Source organism: Lycorma delicatula, chromosome 2 (genome assembly GCF_047948215.1).
Source record: "Lycorma delicatula isolate Av1 chromosome 2, ASM4794821v1, whole genome shotgun sequence".
Lineage (NCBI taxonomy): Eukaryota > Metazoa > Arthropoda > Insecta > Hemiptera > Fulgoridae > Lycorma > Lycorma delicatula.
The window spans coordinates 50,059,896-50,085,800 of NC_134456.1; the positions used below are offsets into that span (position 1 = coordinate 50,059,896).

A 25,905-nucleotide genomic window follows, 5' to 3' on the forward strand; every position below is an offset into this window, starting at 1 on the left:
TAGACTAGCAGGAGCTCACGAGAAATTGATGGTGCTGCCGGTTGGTGTTGCAGATTTTATTTCAATTTTAACCAAATACATTTCTTTCACATGTTTAATTTAATTTTCAAATATGTTATATTACGCTAAATTCTATCCTGAATCTTATGTAGGTCAAAGAATCGTCTGTACAATTCAAGATGAAGAAATTAACTCTTTTCTCAGTATTAGCTTTGTTCTTATTTTGAATTATAAAAATCTGTTCTTCAACAATTAAAAATCAGTGTAGGGCATGGATAACATGTCAGTTTGGTATGATTACTCGTCTCATAAATTCTACTAATGTTAGTGAATCTGATATTAAAGATTGCTTGGCCAGAGAGGCCTTTTCATGAACGGTGTAGGTACTGGAATTGATTAAAGTGAACTTTGAATGTCCTACAAATGGACCGAGTGGCTGGGATGGTACAGATAATATCGGTCGTACTCTTATTTATGTTTTGCTATCCAGTAGAATTCGAGTTCTAATTAATGAACGGTCTTGGAATGAATGAGAATAAGCTTTGTATTAATGTTTCTATGTATGTCAGTGTTTGCCGGTTTTATATTAATTCATCTTGTATGTATTAAGATAAGAGGTAAAACACTATGAATCAATCATTGTATTGGTGTAGGGTAAATGTAAAGGAATTTAAAAAAACATCTGAAATCCATAAAAAATTTCTTTAGCATAATATTAATTACTGCAGTAGTTTACATAAGACAGTTATAATCATACTAATGTAAATAAATTTAATACTGATACAATTAAAATAAACTGTGGTCTTATTTTTTAATAATCTTAATCAATTTAATGAACCGATAACCGATAATGAACTCTCTGTTGCATATTATTTATCCCTGACTTTTAAATGATATTGTTGGTGTAAAACACTGTTAATCTTACAAATTTATAACAACAACACCTTGAAATATTTTTATGAAAATAAACCAGTCAGAATTAGTATTACTTCTGGAAAAGTCTATAATCTTGTTTCAATTACTGAAAATGGTAACATTTTTATTGAAAATATTTATATCTGATTATGGAACTAATGAATGTTTTTTTTTTTTTTTTTTTTTTTTAGTGAAGTAGTTGAAAACTAGAATGCGGATTTGTGAACAGATTAAAGAATTTTTTTTGTGGTTGTTATTTTAATATTTCGTATGTCCTTTTCTATTAGTAACAGAATAAAGATAAAAGCTTAACTATGGTTTTTGGTAATCTTAAGCTGAATTCATTACATTATCATTTGTTATAACATATAAAAATACAAAATTCTAAAACTTTATTGGATTAAAAACTATGTATTAAATGAATTAGAAAAATCCTTTTCAAAATTAAAGACGAAAAGTTGAAAACCTGTTATCTAAATATGATAATGTGAAAAAAGTGGAAAGAAATATTAAAAGAAACATATTTTTGAGTTGTTCTGATAAAAGTTACCGTAGATACTATTAATTTGTGAAAATTTAATGTATATTTTAAACTATTACCTTAAATAATATAACTAAGATTAGTCTTCTTATTTTCATTAATAATAATTTTAATTACAAACTATCAAGTACTTAGCTAAAATTTCAGGTAAATTACTAAGGATTTGGAAATTTGAATTACTTGATCCTCTTGTAAATGCTAATAAATTCTTCTCTTCCAAGTGCTGTGTTTTCAAATCGTTGAAAACTAATTGTTGTTCACCAAGGTCATTAAATCCTTTATTTTTCATTAAAATTGAAAGCGGGGTAATCTGTTTGAGAAGGTTATGTTAATTCCACTGGCTGCTTTCTTTTACAAGTTCTTTCTACTTAGTGATATATAATTTATTCAAACAAAAGAGTGGTCAACTTATGGGTTTCTATTATTATTTTTCTCCCTAAATTGAATAATATTAAAAAGGGTATATGGACTTAATTCGTTTTACCAAAAGAAAATATTATGCAATACGTGAAATTTCCATTCTTGGTCGTTTTCTTTCTTGATAATAATTAAACGACATTACCAAATTAAAATGTCGAACTTGAATATAATTACGTATCCTGGCGATAAATTACTAAGTTAAGATCCACTTTGAACTAATAAATTACGGTAGTTCCCGGATTTAGTGAAATTTTAAATTATACGTACGTCTCGTAAGGAATAAGAAATAAATCATTTTAAAACTTCTTTTATGAATTTTTCAACAAAATATGGCAACACTGATAATGAGAGAGATTTTTCATTGAATTATCAAGTTTGAGAAAACTGACATTTCATAAATCTCTTAAGGTAATTTTTGATAAAACTTTTTCCGTGAAAAAGATCACATTGATTATGTGTATTCGAAAGTATGAATATTTATTTCTTTTATAAGTCTTTCGTTATTGATAAACATTAAATCTTGATAAATTATATTACAGTTTAGTATATTCTTATCTAAAATACGGAATCTTGTCATAGAATGGTAATAAATTAAAACATTCAAAAAGAATTTTTTGTCGTAAGGTAGACTATTTGCGTTATGTTCAACAGAAGTTCGTATAAAAATATTTTAAATAGATTAATATACTTGCTGATATGCATTATATATTTTTAATTCAGTTATATTCATATTCTATTTAGCTTATGAAAATACAAACAAAGATATTAATAACACTCTAAGTAAAAGTAATTTTTATCATATTGGCAGGTTGGTGAGTGAGCATCGTGTTTCTTCTATTCGAATAGGTTGGCACTTAGTGTTTTAGTTCAGTTGTCACCTTAGGTTATTTTTTTATAATATAATGATTATTATTACTCTATATAAAATATACTACGATTCCTCATTTTGATTTTTAAATTTAATTATTTATTTCAAATTTTATGTTTTTAGAGTTTGTAAATTGATTTAAACCTGAATTATATAGAATTAATATGTAGGCATTTTTTAAAAAGTAATGATTTATAAAATAATAATAATAATAAAAAAAAAAACAATAATCGTAATTACTAACGTGCAAAACTTATTTGATGTTCTTTATACTATCCATTCGTATATATTTGTAATGAACTACAATTTTTTTTTAACGCAGTTGAATGGTAATCCAAAAAATTCAGGTTTCCAAAAACGGAATCCACATTACCGATCTGTTAGCGACCAACTTAGCGAGATGACTAAGAAATAGAATGGTTACACACACATCTATACAGACGGGTCTGTCTCAGCCGAAGGGTGTGACTGTTCAATAATTCTCCCTGATAACGAGATAATATATAAGCTTAGTGCCTATTCTCTGTGTTCTTTTGCGAGTCCTACGCAATTTACTCTGTCTTGAGAGTTATTGAGACCCGTAGTGCGACCGCTTCCTGATAATAACTGACTCTATGAGTGTAATTGAGAGCTTGAGCTGCGGACAATCTGAACCCATCGCTCAAATAATCTATGACACCCCCTCAAATGTAAACAAGACAGTGGTATTCGTATGGGCTTCGGAGCATTCCAGCGTCCTCGGGAACGAACTGGCTGATGAGGCTGCCAAGAGAGCGTCAACAAATGGCCTCCGATTAGAATTAACATGTGAGAGCGAGTTCATGAAAACAATCCGTGTCATACTACGTATGCAATGGAATACGTTCTGGCTGCCTAGTCCTCCCACGGTCTTACATGGATTCAGGGAGGACGTCTGCGAGAAACCTTATATCCCAAGTAACAGAAGAGACCAAATAATCCTAACTCGGCTGAGGATTGGGCACACAAAGCTAACTTATTCCCATGTATTTGGCTCTCCTCCGCAGAACTGTGAGGCGTACAATGTAAAATGGTCCGTAAACCACTTACTCATAGACTGCCCAATGTTCGGGTTAATTCGACGACAATTAAACCTGGGTTCAGATGTGAAGGTTTACTCAACCGGAAAAAATTCATCAAATAATTGTTGCGGTTTCTCTTGGTAGTGGAATGAAGGACTTAATTTATCGTTTTTCTTACATGAGATCCCTTACGGGATACTTTGCACGCAGTGAATATTGTTTAGTAGTGATGTTCCAATATTTGTTATTCATATTTCAGTTTATTATCCAATGTTTGGTATCGTCTAATTATTTTGATCATTAAGTTTTCTTTAAGTCGCTAATGAGTATTATCGTTGATGTGACTATAAACAAATGATGAAAAAAAAAATCAGATACATTGTAAATTTACTGAGCGGCTGCAAATTGATTATATAATTTTTTTTTTTAATTACTTTAATCTTTACTGAGTAATAGATGATTTTACCGAGATAAATATATAATCAATTTAAATTTTACTTTTTTATCAATGTAACGGCACGAAAAAATAACAGATTTAACTTTTATAAGCATAGAACTGTGTCATAGTAAACGAAAAAATTTAGGATAACCGCCGTAGATGTACGAGGCAAAAGGCTTATAAAAGGCAACATAACGGTGATTCGCTACATCTTCTTTGATGAATGATTGTTAATGGAATTACTAAAAAAATATTTGTAAAGAAAAAGTGGTTTAAAGGTGGATTATAAAGACTGGATTATGGCTTATATGAAGAAAGGGGATTAGAAATTATAATATTTAAAATAAAATCTCTTTTGATTAATTACGTAATAGGCTTATTAAAAAAAGAGAAAATTTTTAAACTGAAAATTATGTCATTTTGTTGAATTCATTATACCAGAGAGAAACAAATGAATTCCTATGGCTTTCGCCATGTGATCGGATAAAAAATAAAAACATTTTGTGGGCTAACTATTTAAAGCTATTTTATCTTCTTGTTAGTTTATATCTCACTCCATTTAAAAAGTAAAAAAAAGTTGTAATTTCGAAAAAGAGGCTATATTCTACATGATTCTTTCTTTAAGGGTAACACAATTCGTATGATGCTAAACGCAAGGGTTCAGAAGTTATTTACTTACGAAAATTGAAAGAAACCTTAAAAGGAAAATAACATCAAGGCTAATTAATCACCACATTAAAGCAAATCTACAATAGCTTTTTTACTGAAAAATAAAAATTGAAGTTTTTTTGAATAGTAAAATCATATTGAGGATCTAGGATGTAAATATGTTGAAATTAAACGATTAGTGCAGAGCATGATGAAATGAAGACTGGAAATATATATATATATATGTATTTAACAACAGAATAAATACGCATTGTCATTATTTTGAAAAATTAAAAAATAAGGATATACAAATAAAATACTTCATTGTAATTCAAATTATTTATGGAAATTATTCTCTTGTAATAGAATAAACATTTTACATTCTGCAATGTAATTTATTTATTTATTTTGTATTATAAGGGAATTACTTATTATCCTAGTTCATTAAAAATATGTAGCTCTACTAGTTAAGTTACACCTAGCCGTTCCTTTTGAGTCATAATAACTCGCTTCATAATGACAATGTCTGTCGTAGTGACGCAGACAGCGCTAGCCTTCCTGTGCAGAGGGGGAGTTGATATTTCAAAATTCGGCTAAACCACTTATATATTATAATATTCATTGGTACTGTCTTCTGCCATCTCTCAGTTGTTTGTTGATTTCTATTAATATACCCCGGTAACCCATGGATATCTACAAATAAGCTCATTATATAAATAAGAAACACAACTATCTGTGGACCCCGATCGAGAAAGCTGTACTAATTACAAATGTCTTCCGGAATATGTTACAAATCAATTCATCAATAAAATAAGTAAAATCGAGGATTCTCTTATTTTTTTCCCCGTAGTTTATTTTCTATTAATCCATGCTACTTTGTTTCATTACTCTTATTATTCAATAAAAATGTTCAAAACTAAAAAAAAGACCTTTTTTGACTACTCTAACTTAACCGAATTTACATTCATATGAATGTAAGATGGGTAGTAGTGGAACAGTAAACGCGGCGAGTTGATGGAATTTGATAATGTTAACACGAAAAATTCTTAGTTTTTGAAAAACATATTGGACAAAATTTAGCTTTTAAATAATCGTTTTTTCTAAATGCCATTTACGAGAGAAAATATCACTATCCTCTTTTGATAAGATATGTGAAACTATATTTTGACTGCTTTAAATTAAAAAGTATTGTATGTTTATTTGAGGGTTGAAGCCCACTAAATTTCCTCAGGTAGAACATCAAATAATTTTTACAAATATTATAATAATTATTGAAAGATTAATCAAGTTAAAGGAATCTTTTTTTAAGAGAAAAATAGATAGGATTGCTGTAATTGCTATTGTTATTATGTATATTTTTTAAGATGATTATTTCATTGCACTAGGCTTCAAGCTTGTCCATATAAGTACGGAATGGGAATTTTTTAGCGAATGAGAAATAACATGGTCTACCGGGATTCGACCTTACGAATGAAAGGCCAAGACATTACCACTCATATCGGTTTGCTATCTAAACTTTTGAGCTTGGACGATAAAATTGACTAGAGCAGATTGTTACTCTGATAGCGAGTACCAATTTAAGTTGTATTCATCAAGTTGTTTAGCGGTCTAACCCCACCCACGGAAACATGACAAATTATTTAAGAACAAATTTTTCACAAGTTCGGTTTTCCCCGTCAAACTATTAAAAATGATATATTGATAGAAATCTTTCTCTAAATCCTCGACTTATTTAATTTGTCTTATGTACAATATTTGAATGAAAAATAATAGCGTTCATATTTTAACAATATTTGTTAAATTCATATTTAAAAAAGCCTCAAGTATCTCAAATAATACAGAGTTTTTATATATGTGTTGCTTTTTTGTTGTTTCAGAATTATTAAGGCAGGTTGCGAGTGCCAATTCGGAAGCGGTTCTGTCCTTGTATGATCACCAGGGTCGGGCCGTAAATTTGGATCACCCGTTGGCCGCCAACACCCCGTTGACACCTTACCGGTTGGAAGTGTCTGGAGACGACTCTTGTAACGGTCAGTAATTTAGTAGTTTTTATTATCATTTGTGACTACTGATTCATTGCGTTTTTTATTGTTTTCTGAGAATTTTTTAGTCTTTAAATAATTACTATTTTTTTAGATGTAACTGTACCATCAACGTTTTTCTTTAATTCATCCTGAGACATCTACATGTCTTTACATCAATCCACCTAGTTAATATTTAACATCCTTTTTTAATGTTACATTTCAGTTAGCTTCAATTGTTCTTATTCTTCTATCTTTTCTATTCTCTTCGCTTATCTGCTTTCAAGTAATGTCTTCTTCAAAAATAACTTAATTATCTTTCTAATTTTCTCGTAAACCTATGTTGTTATAAACTCCCTGAACCAAATATCTGGATTTCCAAACAAACTTTCCGTTAGTTTTTTTATACCTTGTTTACTGAATAAATTCTTTGGAATTTTGATGCATAGATAATACAGATTTTATAAATAAAAGTGGTAGTTGTTTAAGATATAACGTATAGCAACTTTAAAATTGTATAAAAATAATTTATTAACGATTGCATGTTGAACGTAACAGAGGTGGAAAGAAAGCTAATACCTATTAAGTCGTTACCGTAGTAAAAATATAAGATCGCTACTCTCATTCAGGGACATTAATACAACATAAACCGTGTGACTTCTAAAATGCGTTGAAGATAGGTCACTACCAATTTACTGTGGATAAAGTACATTATAATAATTTTTTTACGAAATAAAAGAAGGCTTATCGGGTAATAAATCAATCACTCTCTGCTTATTGTTATTGATCACAAATTTTTCTCATTCTCTCTTTTTGTTTCTATCACTACATTAGTGTGTCAATTAATACTGCTTCTCAAATGCTGATAAGTTTTTTATGTCTTGTAAATTTTCTCACTCTTTACAGTTTTTTGAAGTGTATTACAAACTTTGTACATGTGTAAAATGTTACTGTTTTTTTTCTAGACATTTTTGCTATCACATCGAACTTTGAATATAAATATTTATAAACAGAGCATAATCATGTTTTCCTTTTCTTTTTACTTTATGGCATATTCCTTTAAAAAAATTAAGTCCTAATAAAAAAAAATGCTGTGGTACAGTTTGGTTGCACATAACTACTTCATAGCTACCGATCACTTCTTGGTTATTTCATGTTGTCGGTAGAATCAGTATACCGATGAAATTAAATATATTTTTGTGTTTATATTTCATCCTAAACAGTTACATTAATCGTTTTAATTTTATCGTATCAACCGAATGGATTCGAATGCGGCTGATATTATAAGAAGTATCAATGAGGTTTATTTCGTTTCACATAAAATTTAACTTACTTGAACTAAATGGAAATAAATAATGATACCCTTAGATTACCGCGTGCGTTAAATTATTAGGTTTTCACTAGTAATTAAAGGCTAAAAACAGTCAGTAGTACCCTTATATTCAATATTTGAAAAAATTAATGTATTTTTTTTCGAGATCCTTTCTATTTTCAAGGTGTTCAAATATTGCAAAAACTGTTTTTTCGAATATACGTGTAGGCCAGCTTACTCCTCTGTCCCAGTGATTAGGGGGGGGGGGGGAGCGTTGTCACAGTGACAAGAATATTGAAAGGGGGTTACCAATGACTCATATTCCTCTCAGGTTCTTCATTCGGCAAACGTTGATGTAGTCAAATTTTCTACATGTTCTATGTAGTTATTTTTTGTGTCATTATTCTTCAGTGATTTTAACGGCTAAAGAGTGAAGTAATTTGAAAAAACTAATTTATTCTTATTCAGTTTTAGAATTTTATTTAGCTGGAATCGACTTGAGGCAAGTGATTTTTTTTAAATGTTGGATTTTTTTTATTCAGTTATTCTTTAATAATAATTTATAAATCTTTATACAATAATTCTAACTTTTAAAACATATTTTGTTCACTAATTTAAGAAAATTTTTATAAACAGTGTTAATTGTATTCTTATGCATTTATATACTGTATTTTACACTTACGCTATTCGATATTAGGTTCCTATTAATTTAAGATTAATTCTTAAATTATCCACTTCAAAATGTGGATTCTTGGAGCATTGCACTCCAAGAATCCACTATTTACATACGTTCAGATGTACTCAAAGTCGGTCTAGCAGGGTCCTAACTGACACCCAAAGAACCTAAATAACCAGTTTGAAAGAAATCAACGAAGACAGATGAATGAAGAAAAACGAAAATACTCACGACGTAATCATGGCACCAAACAAACCAATTCAATAAAACTATATTTTCAAGTCTCACTAGCATTCTCTTTTTGAAAAGGTGTAGAAGATAATGAAAGTTTTACTCAAAATAAGGGAAGCATATTATTCATCAATGATTTTGTACACACCAGATATCGAATTGAATTTTGTCCAGAATTTAAAGAGTCACCCGAACGTGTCCTCAAACATCATATACATACACCTTTTACCGTCTCCAAAATCGTAACGCATGTATTAGTATACATTTAACTAAGATACGTTCCACCAGACCCCCATGAGATTGGTTATTAATTTTAATCTTCTTATTAACTCTTAGTCTTTGAAATATTTAGAGCTTGGTGTCAAAATAATTAACTAAGAAAGGCTTCTGATATATCTTAAGTACATTTTCTACTTATTTTGAATGCGAATCGTTACAGTTTAAAAGAGATTTGGAATTATTTTTTAAAAATATTTTTACAAAGGAATTTAAGTAATTGTGAAACTGTAAATGACATTAACGAATCCTTTTTAAACAGATGGTTATTGTGCTTCCAGAGAATATTTATGGAGTCGATTTTGAGACTTTTTCATCAATAGACACACCGTTGGCATTGCTGTTTTATAGAACCTACTTGAAATAGTAAGAAATACTTCTTTAATGGTCAAATAACTCATTTCACTTTATGTTTGTTATATTTAATGTTATAGTTAACGTCTTTACTTTTGTGTCTTGATGGGATTTGTAAAACTCGATTATGCATTTGTATTTAGCATTGCTAAAATTATAACTTTTTACTTCCATAACTCACATAACATAACTAGCAGTACTTACATAACATAACTTTGTATTTCGTTCTGAAAAAGTCTTATAGAGACACAATCTTTATACGTTTCATATTCGAATATTATAAAACTTTTTATCACGTTTTGTCATTTCTCTTACTAGCCGTCGACTGTTATTTGTCCTACTAAAAATATATCATTTTGTGATATTTGGTGGTTAAGATATAAATAATCTAATTTTTTTAAGGAGATTAAGTTAAATATTTCACGATTACGTGCACCGTAATTATTAATAAAATTGTCATATTTCCGGGTATCGTTCTTGAGCGTACAGAAGTGAACTGTGATCATATATTTTCGTTTTAAACTCATATTTAATAGCTTCTGTCTCTAAAGCTACACTGAACGAGATTAATTCATTGTTATATTATTGACAGTTCATTCTCGGAGTTTTAGTTTTCTGTCAGAAATTTACTGTTAAATATAATTTGACAGATCAGAGAAAATAAGTTACAGTTGTATTTAGCCTCTGTATATGTGTGTGTGTGTGTGTGTGAGTGTGTGTGTGTGTGTGTGTGTGTGTGTGTGTGTGTGTGTGTGTGTGTGTGTGTGTGTGTGTGTGTGTGTGTGTGTGTGTGTGTGTGTGTGTGTGTGTGTGTGTGTGCGTGTGGTCAGACAAACACAGCGGTTTTTATAATTATTATTTTATATTCTGTTGATGGTTTTACATACCATTCATCAACCTTTCCTCTCAATGTACTTTTTTTCTTTCCACTGACCTGGTCTGACGTTTTACAAATATATTATTTCTAATTATTGTTGTCAAAAAAATGTTTCATTTCCATTTACAGAGGCAAAGTCACATATCCATTTTTTTATATCGTTTTGTTGGCATTCTATAACAATTTATTGATCCCGTGTACCCTTTGCCGTTCCATTATAACAGTAAGGATTAAAAAATCATGCCGAGAAGAGGGTGGATAAATATATTGAAGAAGTACAAATGCGAATGTTTATTTGTTTGTAATGCTTGTGTAAGTGTGTGTGAGTGTGCGCACGCGTATATATAGATATATATGTAATCAGTAATTTTCATCATAACCTATGTTAATAAAGGTAACTAAATAAAAATAACTTGTAAGTTTACTATCTTCTGATCTCGATTAAAAATCGAAAAATTATTTAACTGCTTATTTAGATAGATTTCTTTAGAAAGCTACCTATTGTAATGGGTATCATGATTCGAGTTCCAAAAAATTTCTACTTATCTTCGTGTTTCACATCCCCCAGACCCCAAAATCACCGTCACGTCAAAAGTTTATATATATAAATATATTTAACTTTCTTGTGGACACGATAACTGCCGTAATTCTGCGCCAATCACTTTCAAATTGACACATAACATATAACGGTCCAAAATCTCGGTTGAGTTCGTTATTGGGCAAAATCGGATCATGGGGGTTGAAATGGAGGAGGGTTTTTCGAAAAAACCAAATATCGCATCACTTCTTTTCTCAGTAAGTAAAATATCGAATTCGTTTAAAGTTCCTACTATTCTTTGGATAAGGGCCTAAAACTTATCTAAGTATGTTGTTTGATATCACCATCTATTGGCCTAGCGGGTGGAAAAAATGGGATTTCGAAGACAAAAAATCATACCTCCCTTAATAGGTACGGTGTAGAATCGGTTTAAAGTGCTTGTTAGTCCTGTAAACATTACCTAAAACTTTTGTCTGAAGCAAGTTTTGTTGCTACCAACCCTGACACCAAGGGATGACCAAAATATTGCTGGAATTGTAAGACGAGGCTTGTATGATAAACATGTAAAACTTTTTTTCACATGCAATCATTGTCATATTGAGTAAATTTGAAGTTTTTCTTAACTTTAAAGTGGAAATCTGTTTTATCCCCTACTTAGCACCGGTGAAATCTACCTCCACCTTCCGGCGTGCCAAAAGGGATTTTTTTTTTAATTAAGTAGACATGTTTTAAAAGTACTTCTTTAATTTTTATTTAGTCTGCACAAATTTAATTTTGAATCATTGGTAAATGTTTTCAGAATTATAGCAAAATCCATTTTTTTTCAGATAGTTTACACAGATTATATGATTCCATCCTATTTAGTAGAGCCAGCAGTGTATTTGTATAGATATATTTTTGTAGTCTCACAATAAAACAGAATATATTTAGTTCTTTTTGTAGTACCTCCTTCACACTTCCTTGTGCCAGTGACAACTGTAAAGTACATGAGAATAATGAAATTAACCGTACAGTTACTCCATGTGATGAAAAGAATACAATAATTATGTGTAAGGCTGAATACTTCCTACATATTTGTCTTTATCTACAAAATACTTTTAATGGAATACATGAAGTTGCTGAAAAATTACAAGAAGAAAAACTTCCGGCTTGTGGAAGAAAAAGGTGCTGCAAGGTACTAACCACAGATATCAGCTTTTTGGATGAAAGATAGTTTGAACAATTTTGCGGGTATATAAAGCTTGAGGACTGACCAAGAATGTTTTTTTTTGTATTTTACTCAACATATTCTAAACGTTTTCCCAGCTTTTAGTGCGTAAAAATATCGCGATATTTTTACTTATGTATTAATTTAATTCTTAACAACGACCGAATAGTCTTACAGAATACTACAGCACATGTTATAAATGAACAGAACTCATCTATTAGTAAAATTTTCGATTTACTTAATATTTAGGGGATTCAGAGCCGTGTTAATCCAGGAGCATTGATTGTTTGATTAACACGGCTAAGGCTGTTACTGAAAATTATTTAGGGTATTGGGTTTCTCTTTTATTACCTTAACAATATGAGCTGATTTTTTTTCTTCAATATTTTCAGAAAAGTGTAGGACGTATAAAAACTACTTATACTCATATCTTCTTGATTAGATGCCATAACCGTAATGGTTGTAATGACATACGTAGAGACTTACGACGTATCCGAAATTGGCTTATCCATTCTCAAGCAAAATAAGGTGTTCTACCCGGATAAATTGTTAAAGGAAGGAATAAAGTGGTTTGCTTCCTTCAGGAAGACAAATATCTTATCATATCAAACCCATTAAAACGCTGATTAAAATTCAGATACCAAAATGACATCTGTTGCCTGCTTACCAAAAAACTGACGGTGTAGCGCGAACTCTAATCTAAAACGAAGCCACTGTGGACAGGTGTCTCTTTTACCTCAGTTGTTTATGTTTCATACCAAATTACTATAATAAAAGACAAAAAAAATACTGTAACCCTTCCTTTCCTCTTTTCTCTCTCAAACCCTCTCTCTCTCTCTCTCTCTCTCGCACACATTCTTTCTCTAGCTTTCAATATTTAAGGTATATATTGAAGATTAACATGCACTTAACGCATGATAATTGTTTTACACATATTTCCCATCTAGTTTATCATATCTCGTATGATATTTTACTCTGGATTCCGTCATACTGACATTTTGATATTTTTTTTTTTATTAATTCTGTTTTCAGTTCCTACGGAAGATGTCATAGGAGATTGGACAAAACTAGTAAAATTACTAGTAAAACTAGTTAAAAACTAGTAACTATTTTAGATTTTACTAGTTTTACTAGAAAAATCTAAAATAGTTTTATTGAGTAAAGTCTGTATTAAGTTAATTATAAACGTTTGAAATACTACGAGTAGCGTATATATATCTATATATATATGTAGATATATAGAATAAATGAATAGTTTCGTAACAGACGAAGGTAGACAATATAACTTAGGCAGTTTGCAATCATCAGATATAACAAATAAAAGCGGTTTGATGTGCCGATATAAAGATGAAAATAAAAAATTAATTTCCTTTCCCTAAGTAGAAACGAAATAACAACGAAAATTGTTCCACGCTTTTTTTAATCATAGTTTATCTTTTATTTTTTCATTAATAATTTACACAGAATCAGTGATGCAAGGAATTAACTTATGAAGTTGATGGTTTATTAATCCGATACTCTGTGTCTTAATCTGTTATTAGTTATCAAAACTCTTAGTTTTAATTCCTTTATTTTATTTTCAACCAGAATCATTTAATGAGTGTTAATTTTTAAAAACATATTTCATACGAATTTAGTTGCTAACGGACCGGGAAATCGCTTAACGCGTTGTTAATGATGTCACCTCTGAGTTGGGAATAACAGATATTTTGCTAAGTGAATTTTAATTCCACAGCTTAAATTATCGATTTCATACAAACCACTACATTGATAAAAGTCGAATTAGCATTCCTGGAAACTTAGTTTTATCCGACTAAACAAGGTGGAGGATATTTTATATCGACAGTATGTATGTTTTCGATATCAGAACTGTTGCATCGATTCCTATGAATATGAACAAATTCATTTCATTTACGTAATTAGACCAAGTAGCCAATAGAAAAATTGTAAGAAATTAGTCAGCTATTATTCGGTATCAAAATAACTGCCAGTAAAGCGGTTTTTTAAAAAATATGCACTATTATTCCATAACAATATTTTACTTAAATAATGATTAAACAATTAAAAATAATATCACATAAGTAAAAGCCTTGAAAACACGAATATTAAGATTATCGATTTTTAATATATTTGAACATCATTTAATCAATTGATTTTTATGAAAATTAATAAAAACAGATTATTTAAGATAATTGAAACTGATTTTCTTTGATATAGAAAATGAACTTTGATATAACAATTTTTGGACTTAGAAAATGCTTAAGAACTTTTAATAAAAGGGAAAATCTGAAAAGAGATGTACATCTTATTTATTTTATTTATTCATCTATTTTTGTAGAATTCATTCAAATCACAGTTAGATTTTCTATCAATGTGGTTTCACCACAATATTTTTTTAATAGCAAACTTATTTACTTATTCATTTATAAATAAAAATTATTTAATCAAGAATATTTTATTTAAATTTTCATTAAATCCTAATTAAACGGATTAATAAATAGTTGGCTGACTGACTAATCAAGTTAACAATTTATTAAAAATATAAAAATTCTAAAACTAAAATAAATCAGTAGAAGAAATTAAATATATAACGTATCAAAATAACAATTTAACATTTATAACTGCAATACAAAGCAAACATGAAAGACAAAATAAAACAGTTAGCGGCTGAACAGAAGTCTAAAATGGAAAGGAAAACTATTACGTAAATATATCTATTATATTTCATTTGTTCATGTTTTTTTCCTTTCCTTCCTTTCTTCCATTCCCACATCAAAATACATTACTCCATCAATTTTTTAAACTTCATTCCTCAACTACTGATCATTTACGTATTAATAAATAGAAGAAGGTTTTTTACTAATAAAATAATCACGAAGGTAATTCTAAATACATTAAAAACAATCTGATATTTATATTATCATTTCCATTGCTTCTTCACCCGCGATTTATGATTATTTACGGCGAAGGGAAACGCAGCAAGTTTCCCGTCGCGGTCAGGAGATGTTTAGCCGGTCAGCCCACTCGACCTCGTCCTCCCGTCTAACCCCCTAGACTACCTTGTTTTCATTAAACTCATGCGAGTGAGAAGATTAATAAAAATTAAAGTCCGTTCAATCTATAAAAAGTAGAAGTGTATTGTAATTTCTTCAAAGCAACAGTTTGGTCGGTACAAACATAAAATACCATCACAGTATTACCAAATCTAATAAAGATTTATTCAGTACCGATACCTGTCTACACTTATTTCAACGTCGAGTTTAAAAAAAATCTAAAAATTGGTTTTTAGAAATTTATATTCAAAATAAATAACGTACCGAATTTAATCTTAATTATACAAGACATCTGAAATATGTGCTAGGAAAACGCATCAGAATGGTTTTCTTTGAAGCGATTTACTAGTTGTAGTGACGTCGCAGAAGAATTAAAGCAAGATACTAGGATGCATTTAAAGACAAGTACATATATACTTTTTTCCTTATAACTTAATACTGAATAAAATTATTATTTTTCTATTTAACACACGTGGACATCATTGTAAATGCAGTAACACTATATCATATATTTTTACTTCAAAACCACAATTCACGTTGCAAATATTATGATTTTTATATTCAAAAACAAATGACGTAACGAATTGGACGGTATGTTCTGAAAGTAAAATTCAGATATATGTTCTATAAAATTTTTTAAAATCTATGAAATCTCACAGAAAATATTCAATCCTTTTAAAATTTCAAAACAGGTAACGTTTCACGATACGTTATTTTACTTTTCAAATACATGTATATTTTAAAATGTGTCTTAAAAATAGATGCGTAAAAATTTTATAAATATTCAACAAAATTTTTAATGGCAGAGGCTTATCTAAGAATCAATAAACGTTTAAGGTACCAGTATTCATCGATTTATATAATAGTAAAATTTTGAGAAAATATATTAATCACTGGGTCTTTCTAAGTCACTTAACGTCCGTAAAAACAATGTTACATGACACAGACCCCATTCTAGTCCTCCCATACCAATTCTGATAAAAATAAATCAATGACAGTACATATATATCCTTGCGTATTGCAGATATAATACTTAAGTTTCCCCACCCTCAAGGATTACTTCAATAACTAACCAATTAGAATATCGTATTCTCCTAACCAATCAAAATTACGAAAACTATTGATAAATCAAAATGTGACTAATTCCCACCAATCAGAACTGTAATAGAGACCGAATAAGATATATATATCGTACGGTTTTTCAGGTAAACGAAAGTATCCACAATCATATGGAAATGTGCTAATCTGACAACCAGTCAGAGCACTCGTAGTGACTTGAAGTAGGGCTCCAAGGTCACCGTCAAACGCTCGAAGTGGGCACTCTGTAACAATATGTCCTATTTTGTCTGTTCCTCCGCTCCATAGCCGCAGTCAGCAGATGGGGGAACCCTATCTCTTCAAGGTGTAACTTCACCTCTCTTGACCCGTCCTAATGCGATTCAGCCTCGACCAGGTTTGGCGCGATAGTTGGAATTCCTCAACCTTCTTTGTTGGATTTTAAACCAAGTGAGCAATTTGGGTGGACGTTCATTCCAGCTTTGTCGCCATTTAGAGGCCACGTCAACTGAATTGATACTTTCTAAGTCAGCCCAGGGCGGTTTTCGTGACCTCAGCCAAGTTATTGATAGATCTTTTAGGGCATCGTACAAGGGAGTTCTTATGAGAAGCGATCCTCTTGAGCAAGTATACCTTAGCTGCTTTCCTCCTCAGATCTAGCGGAACAACATTAATATGGAAAGGCACCACTGTATGGGAGTAGATCTAACAGTTCTAGTAATAATCCTCATGGCTTCATTGAGGTGCACATCAATCTTTGTTGTGTGAGCGCTGTTTTCCCACATAGGAGCAAAATATTCACCTGCCTGAATACACTAAAGCGAGTGCAGCAGAGTGTAGAGTACTGGCGTCCGCACCTTAACTGTATCCGGCAATCTTGCGAAATAGATTTTCTTAGATAACCTGATGCATTGTTGTTTAAATGTGAAAGACTGATCCAGAATGATTCCCAGATATATTGGATTGTAATTATGGAGTACTTCGATTCTGTCGAAAGTCACATGTAGCTCCTTGGGGCTTCTTTATTATTTAGATGGAATGTAGTAACCTTAGTCTTATTTAGGTTAGGCTGAAGTCTCCATTTTTAGAATTAATCATTCAATTTCGTCAGATCACTTGTCAGCACACTCCAACAGTACATAAGATCCTTACTCTGGATGACCAACGCTAGCTCGTCCGCATACTGGATTTTCATGGAGTCCGTGCCTGGCATGTCATGGATGTACAGGTTAAACATTTTGGGGGCCAGAACTGATCCTGAGGTAGGCCATTATTCAGAGTCCTTCATCTTCTAGTCCATTCGTTCAGAGACACTTTAAAGCGCTAGTCAGAGAACATGTTGCTCACTAAAAACGTCAGCCTTTGACATGGTATGACTTCAAAAAACTTCGACATCAATTCCTGCCTCCACACAACGTCATAAGCTGCCATAAAATCCACAAAAACTGCAGCCGATTTTAGACGTGGCTGAAATCCAGCCTCCACTAAAGTTGTCAATGTTGAGACTTGGTCGCAGCAGCTTCGATGCTTCCTTATGCCATTCTGGTCGGCGGGGATGTTTTGAATTATGACCTCTTGAATGCGATTTAGAATAAGCCTTTCTTCTATTAGCTTTTAGGTCTTGCTGAGTAGCGACACTGGTCAGTAGTGAGAAGCATCAGTTCCGTATTTGCCTGGTTTTAGGATGGCTGTTAAAGCCATTCTTATACCGAACCAGATAAGGCAAATTCCACCTATTCATAATCCTTGTTCTTTAACCAATCATAAGGTGAGAATAAAACTTGCCATTTGGAACACAGCAATTTTTGACCGATAATTTAGGTACCGTCCCTTAATGTTGATAAAAATACACTATATTCATTAAAAGCAATACATTTTATCTGACCCAAAGACTGACAACCATTCAGACAAGAATTCATTTTGATAAATCACAAACGAGAATGTTATAAATATTAGTTGGCCGAAAATCATATAAAGATTTGTTCTTCAGTCTAAATCCATATATAATTCAATTTTTATACAACTCACTGTATAAATATATTTATTGAAAGCTTTCAATTTAAGTTGTATTTTTTCAGTGTATTTTCATGGTATTATAGTTTTAAAATATCCAAAAAAGGAATCTTTTTTTTCTCTCAGCTTCCCTGGGACTTGTTGGTATTACGCCGCCCAGGAGAGTGTCTTTAAACTCAAATAGGCCTCCCAACCAACCGGCTATATACCGGCATGGGAGGTCGGCCTACCGGTTAGCTCTTTTTGAGAGTTCTTTATTAATATTGCCCTTTTGGCCACCACGCCAAACCCAGTGCGCCGTGACGCGGCGCCGGGTCCCTTTGGTATTCAGTGTGCTGTTACCTGACTGTTAACCGTGGAGTCCTTGGTGGCTCATCAGTGCCAACACACCGCAGCATGTTGGACCTCACCAGCAAGGCTGTCCACCCAGTCCTATTCTAGCCAACACCTTGTCTTCTCTCATCGGAGTATTTCTGTACAACGACTTGTCTAACAAAACTAGCAAAATTATTCCAGTTTGACTCGCTTCATAGCATGTATTTTATTGTTGTCTCTGGAGTTATACCTGTGAGTGCCTTACTATGTCTAAGTGTGTCCCACCTATTGCGCTCAAAAAAGGTGTGCTCAGCATCATCTATCTCGTTGCAGTAGTTGCAAATCGGCTCTTCTCTCTTGCCTATTTTGTGCAGGTAGTTATTGAAGGAACCATGTCCTGTAAAAAACTGCGATAGGTGATGATCAACCTCACCAAATCTTCTCGACAACCATGGCTTGATGTTGGGGATGAGGGTTCTTGTCCATCGACCCACAGCTTCCTGCGACCATCTTTCCTGCCAGATATTATAAACAGCATCCCTGACCTCTTGTTCTGGCTTGCCTTGTGCCCTCTCCACCCTCGTTTTTGCGATTAGGTCAATAGGAGGGGCACCCGATAACACGCACAGGGCGGCATAGGACACTGTCCTGTATGTGGACACAACACCTAGGAGCACACACCTGTGCGTCTTCGCTAGTCTCTCCTTGTTGCGCCTGATGGCGATAGAGCGCCACCAGGCCGGAACGGCATACATAAGCGAAGACACGACGGTGGTCGCCAGTAAACGGCGCTTTGAGGCCCGAGGGGCATTCTGCGATGACATAATGATGTTTAGACTTTTTTCATCCTTTCTGCCTTGTTGCATACATTGACTATGTGCTCGGTGTATCTACCGTTTTTTCTGGAGGATAACTCCTAAGTACTTGATGTTATTCGCTTCTTCTATATCATGACCGTTGATGGAAATATTGAACGGTTCTAGCACTCTTCTAGGCGTAAAGGCAATAATACACCGGCATTTTTCCGTAGACAGTTGCAGACCCCTGGACCTCAACCACTCCTGTATAGTGTCGATGGCCGCATACATCCTCTCCCGAACCTCCAAGACCGTCCTTCCCTCTACGAGGACTGCAAGGTCATCTGCATAAGCCAGGACCTGGACGCCGACAGGAAACTCCTTCTGAAGGAGCTCATTTATAATCACCAGCCACAACAACGGCCCCAGAACAGAGCCCTGCGGAACTCCACCGTGCATTTGAAAATGTACTGTTTCTTCCTGTGCTTCTACCAGACATCCTCTGTTGGACAAGTAACATTCAATTTGTCTACGCAGGTACGGGCTGAGGCCCCTAGCCGCAATTGCGTCATTAATGTGGCCCCAGCCAATAGCTCCGACCGCGTTTTTTATGTCTAGCGACAGCATCAGTGGAATTCTCCTAGTTCGCCAAGTGCCTCTATTCACCTCGTCGGCCCATCCCGAAATTCGGCAGATGGTCTGCACGGTGGATCGTCCCCGCATAAACCCGTACTGGTTAGGACTGATTCCAGCTCCCTCTTCTAGTTCTCTGATGATGCGGCCAGCCAGCATCTTTTCTACTAGCTTCCCCATCATGTTAAGGAGGCTCAGGGGTCTATAGGTTATGTCCTCCTCCGAAGAGGTGCCTTTAGGTAGGAATACCACTCTGGCCTCCTTCCAGCAGTCGGGGAAGTCTCCGTTCTCCATGCCGTGGCTGGCAATCTCGAGCATCTCCCAGGGAGCCTTCTGAACCAGCCCCTTGATCACAGCCGCGGGAATCTTGTCCGGGCCAGGGCTCTTTTTGGTTTTAAACCTTGTGGGTTTTGAATCCGGGAATTTTTTTATGGGCTCAATTTTTGTAAATTTTTTTTTGGTTCTCCACAGTTCAGTAAATTCATTAAAATGATTGGCCAAGATTTCCCAATTTTCACTGAATTACATAATCATTACACTACATTCGCTACATTATGTGTATTTTATGAATATTTAAAAAGAAAAAAAGATAAAAGAACATCATGCAAACAAATTAAAAGATGTGGCTCGATTTAACTTAAGAATATTAAATTAATTACTTTTTAATTCTAATTACTGGTTATTAGATTATATTTTTACGTACCAGTGACAATTGGCACAAATCAATCTAAATAAAAAGAGTTAATGTACTATAGTAATTTTGAAGTCCCTAGAAACATCTTCCGATTAAAATATTTGAGATTAATCTTCGAAATTACGTGATTTTCTTCTTTCATAATAAACTGTCGATCTCTGTACGGTTCTAGATTTGAGTTCTGGTTGAGCAAGGAATTTTTGACTATGATTGGACGTCAGCTAATGTTTAATGTAATTATTCAGTTAATGTCTGAATAAAATAAAAATAATTCCTTTTTTAATTTAAATAATTGTCTTTTTTTTAATTCGATCAACATCATTGAAATTTGATCTTATGTTCATTTTAACACGATTGCTCAAAAAGGAGTGTAATGTTTTAAGACGTATGTATGTTTATTTTAGTTTAATTGTTGAAATAAATAAATCCCATGAAAGATTCAGAACAAATATACCTAATTATAAAAGAAAATAGTAACAAAGAGTTAAAATTGTTCTCACGTATGGGTTTTAATTTGTGATTGAACATTAAATATGTATCACTGTGATCGGTATGTTTCTATCCTGCCTGAAAATATTATCAATTCTTTATTAAACACCCAGGCGTTTTTTCTTTTTATCTTTATTTTATATCCTTCAATTTACCCGGAATCACTCTAAACACTCGATACATTTACCTTATTAGAACACCGTACTATTTTATGGTAGGATACACTACCCTTTTTCTATAAATTTACGTTGTCTATTACGGTTATTTAGTTGAAACGTTACGGTATTTCGATTTTTGTTGTATGGAGTACTGCAATTTATGTAAGACCAATAAATACGGTACATTTATTTGAACCTGTATATATAATATATACTATATTATGTATATATTATTCAAAATACTCTTATTTCAAAACATTTTTACGTAGCTGATAAACTGATACTTTTTAACAAAATTTGAAAAATTTATCTTAACTCTAAATCTTAGATTTTTCTTATTTTACAATATTACAGGGAACCTTAGCAATATATTGAAGAAAAAAAATTTCTTTTGTATTTTTTCACTCAAAAGCTTTTTAAGATATTAATATACAAAGTTAAATTACAAATTTATTGAGACAAAGGTTTATACTTCTATACCAACTTTTTCTTTTAAATAGCAAGACTTTCCGTCTGCTAAATGAAACGTTTTGTTTAATAGCACAGGATGTACATTAAATACTAATTTTTTACAGATTTTTTCGGTTCAAATAACTTTTCTACGAAAAGCCATATTAAAATGGTGAATAGAAGTTTAATTTCATTTTGAGTTGACTTTTTCCTATTTATTCGCTGAAAATGCTTTTTAGTGCAAGATTTCGCAGATAGAAAAATAAAGCAAACAGAATTATTAATGACGTTTTTGTGATTTGCTTTTTGATATTGCGTTTAGAAAATGTTTAAAAAATTGCGTTTTTAGAAAACGTTTAGAGACAAAAATTCACCAAATAAAAATAGAAACGACTAGGAAAAATTAATGACTATGTTTGCTCATATTTTGACAAAATTCTCTTCTGAGTAATAATCATGAAATGATACTTGGGAGAACGCTGGATGATTTTGTCGTTAAGAATTTATAATCGAGAAACAGCATGTTGTTTTTGAAGAAAATAAATAAATTCAAAAAAAATTTATAGCATTTATATTTAAAATATATTGAATTTAAAATTAAAGAAAATAAATCTTATTTTAATTACGAAAATAACCAAACATTACATCGATCGATTTCATATTTTTATAAATAATCAAGGCACAGAAAAAAGGTTTTTTTAATTAACTTTTTGAAAATAAACATTCCTTAATATTATTAGTTAAGTACCTTAAAGTATTTAACTAATTCCATTCGCTTCCAACGGAAGCGTGGAACGAGATAAACAAAAATTTTTATTAACTGGTAGCTGCTATAGGGCTGTCCTTTGAAAGGACGCTCCTATTCTGCACACAGCCCTTGGAGGATCAGGACATTTATCGTAAGTGAAAACAGCTATTACTAATCAATGATGTGGTGTTTACATGTTTAAATATACGCTTCAGTAACTATTAATTTTTCTCCCAAAAATAAAGAGTAATCCGAGAACATTTTGAAATATCCTTAAGAATAATTCTCTTTCACCCCTGAAATTTTGTGGATTTCTACCAAAATCCCACTGGAAATTGATATGGGAGGAAATTAGTAATTATTTTGTGAAGTTCCTTAATTTTTATTAGAAATATACGTAAAAAATTTGCCATTTTATTTACTGCACTAATATAGAGTACTTTTTTAGTACCTTCTAATAAGTAATTTACTGTCATTTTTATTCTCGCTTTTTTAACTCTACAAATATGCAACTTATTCGCCCAATAAAACGTCTTTTTTTCTTATTTATTAATGAATTTTGAAGGAACTCATTTTTCATGTATTTTTGAAAAAGATGAGTTTTTGATTTTAAATCTTACTTAAATAATTTTTTATGATTGAAAAAAAAATATGGCGATTAATTTCAAAAAACATGAATTTTTCCTTTTGTAGTGTGGGGTCGCGAAGAATCTTGAAAAGAATATACTCATCAATTTTAAAAGGAAATCGGATTTTATAAAATATTAAAACTTATCTTTTTCTCCTGTATTGTTATTATAAAATAGAGATTATCTGAAGGAAACCGGTAGAATAATGGAAAATTAATAGTATAAAAATAATGTTATAAATAAAATAAACAATAAAAGTTTATGAAATATAATAGTGTATAAATCTTAGTAACTTGTTTTTTCTCCTGTATTGTTGTTATAAAATAGAAATTATCTGAAGGAAACCTATAGAATAACGGAAAATTAATAGTATAAAAATAATATTATAAATAAAATAAATAATAAAAGTTTATAAAATATAATAGTGTATAAATCTTAGTTTACCATTAAGTGGTTCGGAAGGTATAATTCTTTTTCGTAATGAATTTTATGACAATAATACTGATACACTTAAATAACAAAATGGATATTTTTTATGAGTATACTTTTTCATTTAATATTCATATTAACTGTTAAAATATGCAATATCACGTCCGAAATAATTGTGTTTATATTCTTTATTAACAGTTTATAAAATTTCTAAGTTTTAGTATAGTTAGATGAGAACTCAAATTATAATGAGATATCTGAGTAAGAACTTGCGTTCGTTGGGGATCTAAGACGCACAGATCAAACAGTAAGATTTGAATAGATGTGAAATCAATGCACAAGATCTGTGATTCACATTTCATTTGATGCCTTGATATCCGGTCAATTATCTTTCTTATTCTGTTACCGTATGCACTTGACCTTTAGAGCAATATAACTAAGTGGATCAGTTATCTTATCTTCTTAATGTTTTTGTGTTCGTGTTCGTCACAGTAATTTTATTTTTATAAAAAGAAGTCTTTTAATTTAATTTTAAATAAATTTTGGAATATTTTTTGTTTATTTACCAATTAGACATTAAAAAGTTTCGCATTTTATTGAAGTTTACAGATTTTAAAGTTTTTTTTTAATAATCCGTTTCAAAATATAAGGTTGATTTATTTTATAGTCGTACATTACTATTATGAAGGAATAAGGATATATCACTACACTCTTCTATAATATTTTGAAGGAGGCTGTGATAAAAGAAACTTAACGAGCCCGAAGGGTGTATACTTATCTGATCTACAGCGGGTGTACGGTAATAATATACAATATGTAATTTCTGCTTCGGATTTCAATATATCAATGAAGCAAGGGAATTACTACCTATTGAAAAAAAAAAGTATCATTAGTATGATATTCAGCTTACTTATCTCTCACTTTGTATCGCATTTTGTATAAATATATTGCCTCTTAACCTACCATTATATAAATATCAGGGGAGGAATAATGTTTGAATTTTCTTCTTTTTTTGTGAATAGTACTAATTTCTATGAAATTTTACAGTTTTTTTCGGATACGATGTTATCTATTCTATTATGCATACTCACGTAAAAAAATGAGTAGTTTTATTTCTACATAAACAAAAAAGTAATATTTTTTCTGTTTTCTTTCTGATATTTTTCATAATGGACTTTGATTTAAATAGAAAATTCTTAATTTCTTATACTTTTTGCGAGAAATACATTACTTATAAAATTATTATATCTAATCTGAAACATAAGAACTTACAGAAAATATAACTTTTTTTGGGAATTATTGCCAAATAATTACACAAATCGGACTATATTTTTCAAAATTCAACGATGGAAGATATTTTAAATTTGACTCAAATGGTTTTTTTTTCTAATGTTTACTCAAAAATTACTTCCGTCCAAACGAACCGATTTAAATGATTTTTCTATTTTTTTTATTTACTGTTTTCAATAAGAAGTTATTCTCAATTTGATCTGCAACATTATTTTATGGTTTCAAGCCTTACATCACAAAATGGACCACCGATTTCAATTATTCTTTTTATTTACTAGAGAAAAATACCCTATGGTCCCTGTAACTTAATGATTAATAGCCTGATTTCTTTATAATACTCGAAAGCTTTTGAACGAAATTTAAGAAATTTGTTTAGAGAAAGTAGGGAAAAATAATAATTATACCTAGTTTTACAATTTTTTATACCCAGTAACAGTTTTTTTACATCCCGTTTCCGAAGACGTAAGTTTATAGTTTCTTACGAATTATTCTTTTTCATTCCGGTTTTGTCTATCCTATCTATAATTTGGGTAAAATTAAAACTAAAAAAAGTAAAATAAAACAAACTTAAGAAATAAAAATTAAACATATTTTGAAAAAGCGGAAAATTTTAACATAAATAAAAAATACTTTTTCAATTCTTCTGTGAGTTTTTTATACCCAGTAACAGTTTTTTTACATCCCGTTTCCGAAGACGTAAGTTTATAGTTTCTTACGAATTATTCTTTTTCATTCCGGTTTTGTCTATCCTATCTATAATTTGGGTAAAATTAAAACTAAAAAAAAGT

General features: G+C 31.2%; 1 protein-coding gene across 1 annotated transcript in view; it reads left to right on the forward strand.

Moving 5' to 3' along the window:
- Pde9 (phosphodiesterase 9) overlaps window positions 1-25,905 on the forward strand; it is a 503,564-nt gene that overhangs the window by 393,292 nt on the left and 84,367 nt on the right. Inside the window, exon 6 of the mRNA XM_075357846.1 lies at window positions 6,749-6,901. Coding sequence (XP_075213961.1) covers window positions 6,749-6,901 — 153 coding nt within the window. The remainder of the gene's footprint in view (window positions 1-6,748; window positions 6,902-25,905) is intronic.